The following is a 9,811-nucleotide window of genomic DNA, read 5'->3' as shown; positions in this document are numbered from 1 at the left end:
TAATATTGTATTTCCTGCCACTGTCACCCTTAATGTTCCCAAAATTTGAATTTAAGTATTCGTTTTTAGGGTTCCGTACCCAAAGGGTAAAAACGTGACCCAAACCAGGCTGTATCTCATGAACCGTGATAGCTAGACAATTGAAATTTTTCATAGCGGATGTATTTCTGTTGCCGCTATAACAATAAAATGCTAATAAGTACGGAACCCTCGGTGGGCGAGTCCGACTCGCACTTGTCTGGTTTTTTTTTCGACTGACCCGAGAAGAGAGAGTTGAATGTGAGTATCCATATTCACAAGCAGAGATAGGCAGGTAATTGAGGTAGTACTATATACCTATATACTTACTGTAGGTACAGTCGCCATCAGACATATCGGAGCGGCCAAGGTGTTCACAATATCTGAACACGCACTCTAACGCCATGACAATAGAGGCGTGTTCAGATATTTGTGAGCGCCTTGGCCGCTCCGATATATCTGATGGCGACTGTACGAGTTGTTTACCTTACTTTAATATACTTAACCCGATTTGACATGTAGATAGATTAAACTGGCCGCCATTGAAAGAACGGTCGAAAGTATTAATTTATGACCCATTGCGCACCTTGTCACAGTGACAATCAATATGAAAGTCTCTAGATATACTTGACGAGTAAAATATAAAATTGCTTACGTAATATTCTTGATGTAAATTAATACGCTTGTTAGGCACACTAAAGTGTCGCTTTTAATTCTCTTTGAAGTTTGATATTGTTTGACAAGGGACCACTTAGTTTTAATTTTAAATTAATAATTTTCGCCATGTTTTTGAACTAGAAATCAGATCGCTTCTTAGTCGATTAATACTTATCTTGGTCGATTATTAATTAGGAATACCAACCTTAAAGGTAAACGAAACCAATGGAGAGTCGTGGCAAGCAAGACCACAATAATTAAGACATAAATATTTAAGAGAACGTGTCTTACTGATAATGTAACATAAAATTAACTAAGAGAACATAAAATTATGCCACAATAATGGTTGGGAGCCACTGTACTAAAAGGTATATATTTTGATCCTTGAACACGGGTTTTCAACTCTACTTCAATATATGTACATATGTATGTATATCAATTGAAACTAGCCCGTCTATCTGATGGGGTTCATAAACTTGTTCTTGTGTATTGATAGGAGGTTTGTCGACAATGGAATTGTAGGTTATACTCGTATTATAGTTCTTAGTAGCTGTATTAATTCATAGTTATTTGTTTTACAAGGGGGCTTGTTGTTTAACCGCTCGTGCTAATATTGATACCCAAGCAAGCGAAAGATTCCAAAATTGAACCACGAGCGTAGCGAGTGGTTCGAAAAATGGAGTCTTGAGCGTCGCGAGGGTTTCAAAGCACGAGGGTTAAACAAAATTTGCCCCGAGTGAAACACATCATTTTTCACCACACCAACCCGAAGCAAATATTAAATGTAAAATATCAAACAAAATCAAACCAAAACAAATCCAATTGAATGTTATTAAATATTTATCATCCCAAATCATCATTTAAAAGTAAATTTTACCAGCAAACGTAAGAAAACAACTCAAAATTTGCATTTGATTACTTTGCCTCACATGTGAATAAAATGCAACTTTGCTATCAGTTTTTGAAGTGCAAAGTAAGCCTTTCCGAGCTGGTGTGGTGAAAAAGAACTATCCACCCTCCATTGAAATAACGTCACGCCTTTTTTGGAAGCGCAACCGCCCTCGGCTTGAAAACCACTACCTACCTTTCCCTGTCCAAACGATATTGATGTAAAGTCAAAAAATCTCAAATTAAAAGTAGAAAATATCATAATTTATTAAATTTAGACATACATAAATATTTAAATTTATCGCTTAATATTTTTACTTAACCAATTTTTTTAAAATTACGAGTTGTTAACCAAGTTATCAGAATAACTTCTCATTTCGTAGTAATTATTTTTATACCCATAATTACAGTACGGGGCCGTGTTGCAGTTTGATTCGTTCGGTGCGTCCTCGTATATTTTGTCGTCATAGTCCTCGTTGTATTCCTGCCCATAGTCGCAGTTCATGTTCTGCGCGTTTTCTGGAGGTTGGTTGGTTCTGTCGGGTTGTGTGGTGACACTCCATCGTTGCGATATAGAGCAGCTGAGTGAGCCACCGTGCTGAAAGGCGAAGGGCCAGGCCTGGAATGAAAATGAAAACGATCCATTACGGAAAACCTAGTAGAATTAAAATATGTTTATAAAGCCTAACGAGTTTTTAAATTCTGTCGTATAGGTAGATAGAGTGGTCTTTAGATTACGCCACTTTGACGGCTCTACATAATTTTGAGTATTTTTACCAAAAATCCTACCTACCTACTAGCGTTCCAGCATGACTACCCTGATTGTTTCAAAGATGATCTATGTAAATCTCTTTTCAACAGGCAGCCTACTGCCAGTAGCTAAGCTATATTTAGCATTTTTGTCCTTCTCCCCATCATCAATTCATCAGTTAGTTAGGTACCTTCCTATTTCTCCACACGTAACTAGTAGGTATAAGTACCTACGTATTGTGAAATCAGCTAAAAGGCCGCCAGCGAACATTTAACTAATCACCATACAAACAGGCACCCCTGTGGCCCCCAAACCGAGGACCCCCCAAATCGTCTAAACCGAGCAAGTGTGAATCCGTTTATTGCACTTGACCGCACTTTTTATGCCACAAACACTCTCCCGACATCGACACATGTTCGCATACGTGCAAAAAATATTATAGGTACCTTATACACCTTTATAATTTGTGAAACACATTGTTTACAGTTTTATGACGACTAGAACAATTACACACCCGGAAGCAATAACACCCGGACCCGGACCCGGACCCGGGTATGTCCTTAAACTACGTCCAACACCACCGGTGGACGGGCAGCAGCGTCCCTCAAATTCGGTGTACTCGACTGCGATCGCCAACCCGCCTGCCAAGCGTGGCGATTATGGCATTCACCCCCCATAAGGGGGAGGCCTATGTTCAGCAGTGGACGTCTTATGGCTGAGATGATGATGATGATGAAGCAATAACACTATTAAATAAAATAAAAAACAGTTTTTTGTCGTAACGACTTCAATGTCAAGATGATAAAGTAGTTATAAGCAGAATAGATATTTTTGAAGCCGCCTGTGAAAGATAAGGTATTTATTGCCCTATCTATGAAAAAAATTATTACAGCAAGTGAACCAGTGTCGTTAATGTCGACGATGTCGATGTCGAACTAGTGCCTACTTACTTGCGGTTTTGCGTCGAAACGTCAATCTTTCAAATAGTTTAGCAAGAAAACTATTTTATCGAAATAAACCCTAATGTAGTAGGACCAGGGAGGTTCCTATTTTGGATGGTAGCATTTATTTTTTAACCGTTTACTACGATACTTAACGGAGGTAAATAAGTAAACCCCACAAATTAACGAAGACTAAGTGAGACAAAGGGGTAAGCGAAACAATAAAACTGGAGCATCAACGTCCGGAGATAAATTTTATTTATACCAGAAACAGCTGCAAACTTTTGGTCAGCGCGCGTAAAACGTTTGTTGATGTAATCTTTTTGTTTCTATCTTCATCATTCCTGTTCCTGAAGTGTTTATGTCGGGCGGAAGGACTTCTTTAAGTTAAAAAGTTATGTTTGTTTTCTTTGGGCCTAGGTTATTGTAAGTTTGGAACACACAAGACGATTGCGTAACTTTTGCATTTTTTTTAACTTAAATCTGCAATCGGCTGTTCTAGCCATAATCAGATGGTTTGTTTTTTTTTTATGTTGCTATTTAGGCTTTACGGAATAAGGGGAAGTTGCACCAAACCGTCTGTCACCGTTAAAACGTGTTCGCTAAATTTTATCGTAATGGAAAGTTTCATAGTTAACTGCTGAGTGATGTTGATTAGTCCGCTAAATGTGGTTGGTGCAACTGGCCCTAAGTACAGAATAACTAATAGCACTACCGTACCCTAAGTCTCTAATTTGGCAAAATGATTAGTGCGATAGAATGCGTGGAATTGTCATACTACGCTTTGCGCAGTCGTGTAAAAAGCGTTCGTACTGCATAGGTAGGTTGCGCAGAAAACATGGTTACGACCTCAGCTCCTGTTTCGGAGCCTAGCCTCTAAAGTCCGGTTCCAAATACTAAGTTATTAAAAGCAACAAATTAATCTTTTTTTAGTACCTATCCAAGTTATCCCGCCATCGCCGACGAGGCCTGCCGGCTCCCCAGTTAGACTCGTGGGGCTCCCACTCTGTGGTTAACTTGGCCCACAAGTCGTCCGGCATTCGGCAGACATGACCAGCCCAGTCCCATTTTAACTTAGCCGCTTTCCGAGCTACGTCTATTATTCGCCTATCATATCCAAATGAATAAAAACCGCGTCTATAAACGTCAGCCGCGGTCCCGCCCACATGTCGCATGGGATAATTGTCGACAATTTATTCCCTGTCACACTTGTCATCTGCTAATTCATCGGGCACGCCACTGTACCGCAATGAATCAATGCATACGCTGACATGCGAAATATACGGACACGGGTTTTGGGGAAATTATTTATGAAAGTACCTAAGGAGTAAAAATAAACAAGATATTACTTTTAAAATAGACCTGTTGAAAACGATTACTGGCTAGTGCAAAGGCTAGCTGATTTTAGGTTTCAGTAGCTCTCAGTTGGTAGTGCTAAGCTAATAGCTAGTAGGTTGGTAGGTAGACTAGGTAGTTGGACCTGCGAGTTTGAATTTTGATAGAGGCGGTATTTTTTTCAGTTTCCAAGAATTGTAAATTCCCACATCTTGTTCCCAAGATCTTTTAGATTCGTTACATTCTGATTTGTATATATCATTGAAAGTCCATATGTGAAACGTCGTCGCTCGCTAAACGCCAGGCTGTCGTCGGGGATTACGCGACACGTTCCACGAAGGTGTCGGGACCGTCGCGACGTGATCGATTGGCGGATTAACACTTCAAACGCGAGATTTACAACGTTTACTTAGTGGTTTTTGGAATGTTGGTTACATTTTCTAATTGGCAAGTTATAACCGCGTAAGCTAGGCTAGTGTAAGGGCTATAACCGCGAAAATCGAAGTTCGCAAATTGCGGGGATTTTTCTCTGTCACTCTAATTACGCCTTCATTGGAGTAAAAGAGAAAGATCCCCGCAGTTCGCGAATTTCGGTTTTCGCGGTAGCCGCTCTGTAGGTGCAAGTGTATAGTGTGTCTTTAGTGAACTAACGCTGTGGTAGGGGGTCGAAAGACCCCATGCAAAATATTGTTAATTACGAGTTACACTATTAACTGCCGCAGCAGTTATCCGTTTTCAAGAATATCACACAAATGAATATATAGTTCTCTCCTTTTTCGCATGTGCAATTTAGGCCCTAAAGCATGACTCACGCTAGACCGGGTCGGGCCGGGGCCGAGGCGTCCGACATGTCATTTTCTATGACGGCTGATCGGTGATCACGTGGTGCTTTCCATAGAAAATGAAGGCCCTGTCCCGACCTGGTCTAGCGTGGGTCATCCTTATTATGGGTTAGTGCTTGAATGGAGGTACACCACACCTCCATTCAAGCACTATGCACTATGTGATCTAAATAAATATGCTCAATTTTGACGACCGGTCTGGCCTAGTGGGTAGTGACCCTGCCTATGAAGCCGATGGTCCCGGGTTCGAATCCTGGTAAGGGCATTTATTTGTATGATGATACAGATATTTGTTCCTGAGTCATGGTTGTTTTCTATGTATTTAAGTATTTATATATTATATATATCGTTGTCTGAGTACCCACAACACAAGCTTTCTTGAGCTTACCGTGGGGCTCAGTCAATTTGTGTAAAAATGTCCTGTAATATTTATTTATTTATTTATTTATTTATTTAATTAGGATAGCATGCATAACACATGACGCAACAAACCTTAATGTTTCCAGATAGGTACAAACTTTTTACCCCCTTATTCATAAAACTTTACGGGCCTGATTTAGTTAAATTATGTTTTATCCCTTTCTTACAAATACATAAGTAATACCGGGCAAGTGCGAGTCGGGCTCGCGCACGAAGGGTTCCGTACCATAATGAAAAAAAAAAAAAAAAGCAAAAACAAAACGGTCACCCATCCAAGTACTGACCACTCCCGACGTTGCTTAACTTTGGTCAAAAATCACATTTGTTGTATGGGAGCCCCATTTAAATCTTTATTTTATTCTGTTTTTATCATTTGTTGTTATAGCGGCAACAGAAATACATCATCTGTGAAAATTTCAACTGTCTAGCTAACACGGTTCGTGAGATACAGCCTGGTGACAGACGGACGGACGGACGGACGGACGGACAGCGAAGTTTTAGTAATAGGGTCCCGTTTTACCCTTTGGGTACGGAACCCTAAAAATGACATAATAAGGACAAACGATTATTGAGGTTTGTAGCGCGTTTATGAATAAGGGGGCTGTGTCCGGGCTAATCGATGGCACGCTAAAATAAGTAGGCTTATGACCAAGCTGATTGGGCGGCGGGGTGTATGCTGTATGCGCTGAGGTGTGCTATGTATGACGCATCCATCCTCAGATTTAATAACCTAGTGTCCTGGCTAATCAATGGCACGCTAAAATAAGTCGGCTTACCAAGCTGATTGGCCGGGGTGTATGCGCTGAGCGTGGCTCATGCAGTAAGGCGCGGAGGTGTGCTATGTATGACGCAGCCAGCCTCAATGTGTCCAGTTTCGATAGCTTTGTGTCAGCCGGGACCCAGGGAAGCGTGGTTTTCAGCCTGCGAAAAGAAGATTAGAGATGGTTGAAAAAGCTCTTGAGTTGGCAAAAGGTTGATCTTATGGGGGCGATTTGAGGGCACAAAAGATTACGATTGGTCGAAGTCGAAGTTTATGCACAATTAATAATGAGATAAAATAAGAACTTGCGCGAAAAAGCGCAACAATAAGTATACGCTGAAAGATTTGTTTACCATAAGGACGAGATTTGCTTTTATCTTCATACGAATAACCTGTCAAAGCGTCCTTATGGCATGGAGGAAAGTGGGACGTTTTTGCTTGGAACCGACTCAAGACATTTTTGCCAATGACTGTATTAGGTATCTATCTAAGAGGTATGCACGAATATTACTTTTAAAGGTTTAAAGAATTTAGGGCGGTATTCCATCTGTCCAAGATCTTGGTCAAATATGCGTCTCACTCTTTCACTAACCAAAATGTGAGACTTAGGCAAGACACATTGAATAAAAAAATCGGACAGGTGGAATACTAAGGGTAGGTAAATATTTGGCGTCACTATGTGCACTTCATAGCTCCTCTACACGATGGGCCAACGCCGGCCACTCCAAGGGACGCATTTATGCGTTAGAGGGAGCAAGTGATATTGCTATCTCATTCTACCGCATGGCGGCGTCCCTTGGAGTGGCCGGCGTTGGCCCATCGTGTAGAGGAGCCATCAGTTTATTTGTGGTGCGCGTGCCGCGGCCGCTGCTGGATACCATCGCAAGCGCGGAGATCTGGCCGAAGGGTGTGGTGTTTCGGCGGTTCCGGGGCAACCTGCCGAATCCTAATACAACACCAAGTCAGACGACGCAACGGAGCCACGCTGTTATGTCGTCGCTTAAATCTAATATTTATTTTGTCTTTTGGTTTTTATTTGTAGTACGTTTGTTGTTTTCTTGTATTCTTATTTTGTAGTTTCACAGTGCCTTGGTTTTTACTGTAAAGGATGACTCACGTTAGACCGGGCCGTGTCCGGGCCGGAGCTTCCGGCGCATCGTTTTCTATGGAAAGCATCACGTGATCGCCTGTTATGTCATAGAAAAGTAAGCGCTGGAAGCTCCGGCCCAGACACGGCCCGGTCTAACGTAAGTCATCCTTTAAGGATGACTAATACTGTGTCACTTATTTGAGTAATAAAATAAAATATTAGTAACCTGCAAAATGCCTTCGAGAGCACCCTCATCCTGGCTCGCTCGCGCGCGTTGGCTGCGTTCCTGTGCTGCGGCTCCTGCGGACCTCGACCTGCATACATCAATACAAGAGTGTAGACTTCAGACTTCACTGATAAGTTGCGGTTGAACTTTTTTTATATGAGCAGACGGATCACCTGATGGTAATGGATGCTAATGGTAAGCGATTACCGCCGCCCATGGACACCCGCAACACCGAAGGGTTGTAAGAGCGTTGCCGGCATTTAAGATGGGAGTACACTCTTTTCTTCAAGGCTTGAAGGTCGTATCGGTCCGGAAACACCGCATGAACTGCCGGCCTAGCCAAGGTGAGAATCGTTATCGCTTCGACAACGAAACGCTTTGTGTCTCTCTATCACTCTTTCATATTAGTGCGACAGTGGCATTAGTGCGACAGTACGAAACGTAAGCGATTGGCATGTTGGCTACGCGGCCTGGTTACTTAGCCGGCAATTATCTTAAATCGCATGTAATTTGATACAATGGAGTCCTTAAGCTCTAAGTTGCCATAGGTTCAGAAGCGTAGTTTTTGAAAAATCGTACCGCTTTTTTGTATCACAATACGATTGCCAAAAATTTTATTAGCAATCTTGAGGTTTCTCTCTGGTAATATCATTGATTGAAATCCCGATTTTTTACTTTAGCTTGAAATATAGTAAAAATCACGAACATAGGTCTAAAATGCACCTTAAAAATTTGTAACAAATTATGCACAAAAGCTATTAAAATTAAGAAATTTGCTTCTAAAATAGCGCAATTTTATTTTTGAGGGAACTCATGAATTTTTGTTTTGTCAGAACTTAATACAACAAATATTCAAAAACATGATCCGAGATCCATGTCCCGAGCACGCACATCCAAATTGCTCGTATCAGAGAAAAAGACGAACCTACGGCCCCTACGGGGTCAGTGCCGAATTGCCGATATACACGGTGAACCACCAAGCTTCCGACGGTCCAAACTTTTCCCTACCCTTGATCGGGGCGCAATGGAATTGGTGGCAAACTACCATTGTCTAATTCTAACCAGCCCACCAAACCAGCAAACCACCAAACCAGCCAACCAGCAAACCAGCAGTCACTTGGCCGGAAAACTTGCTACAGTGCGATAAAGGGTCTTGACAGACATACAGACGGACGCACGGACAACAAAGTGATCGTATAAGGGTTCCGTTTTTAGGGTTCCGTACCCAAAGGGTAAAACGGGACCCTGTTACTAAGACTTCGTTGTCCGTTCGTCCGTCCGTCCGTTCGTCCGTCCGTCCGTCAGTCACCAGGCTGTATGTCACGAACCGTGATAGCTAGACAGTTGAAATTTTCACAGATGATGTATTTCTGTTGCCGCTATAACAACAAATACTAAAAACAGAATAAAATAAAGATTTAAGTGGGGCTCCCATACAACAAACGTGATTTTTGATCAAAGTTAAGCAACGTCGGGCTGGGTCAGTACTTGGATGGGTGACCGTTTTTTTTTTGCCGTTTTTTGCATTATGGTACGGAACCCTTCGTGCGCGAGTCCGACTCGCACTTGCCCGGTTTTTTCTTTTTGAGGTACGAAACCCTAAAATGGCTACTAATTTGATCACCACTCACCTGAACCCGACTGAGAATCATCAAAGGAAAAATCATCATCGTCCTCCCACCCCTTCTCCACCGGCGATTTGCTCACTCTTTTCCGGGGCATTTCACACTATTGCACATCACCACAAACACAAAGAAATTCGAAATTAGAACATTTTTGTTTTTTTTTAATTAACGGTCCTGGCGGCTACGAAGACGGTTATCATGTGCGATGCGCACGGGCAAGGCGGGCGGATCTTGGGCGGTGCTTCGCTCGCCCCACCC

General features: G+C 42.0%; 1 protein-coding gene across 1 annotated transcript; it reads right to left on the bottom strand.

Moving 5' to 3' along the window:
• Window positions 1–1,807: 1,807 nt before the first annotated feature.
• LOC134668564 (transcription factor 23) lies at window positions 1,808–9,811 on the bottom strand. The gene is made up of 4 exons (XM_063526013.1): window positions 9,560–9,811; window positions 7,929–8,016; window positions 6,629–6,773; window positions 1,808–2,182 (listed from the first exon to the last, which is right to left on the bottom strand). Exons 1-4 carry the CDS (start codon window positions 9,648–9,650, stop codon window positions 1,901–1,903), a joined length of 606 nt encoding a protein of 201 aa, XP_063382083.1. The 5' UTR covers window positions 9,651–9,811; the 3' UTR covers window positions 1,808–1,900.

This window comes from Cydia fagiglandana, chromosome 11 (genome assembly GCF_963556715.1).
Source record: "Cydia fagiglandana chromosome 11, ilCydFagi1.1, whole genome shotgun sequence".
NCBI classification, from domain to species: domain Eukaryota; kingdom Metazoa; phylum Arthropoda; class Insecta; order Lepidoptera; family Tortricidae; genus Cydia; species Cydia fagiglandana.
Note: the sequence above shows the minus strand (reverse complement) of the source record. Positions and strands in the feature narration are given on the sequence as shown.

What these genes read in the sequence shown, in the direction of transcription:
- LOC134668564 (XM_063526013.1), bottom strand. Translation starts at nt 9,650, where the DNA reads ATGCCCCGGAAAAGAGTGAGCAAATCGCCGGTGGAGAAGGGGTGGGAG. An exon ending in TGATTCTCAGTCGGGTTCAG is followed by an intron (nt 8,017 to 9,559) that starts GTGAGTGGTGAT and finishes TGATGTATGCAG; the next exon opens with GTCGAGGTCCGCAGGAGCCG. An exon ending in CTCTCGAAGGCATTTTGCAG is followed by an intron (nt 6,774 to 7,928) that starts GTTACTAATATT and finishes TTCTTTTCGCAG; the next exon opens with GCTGAAAACCACGCTTCCCT.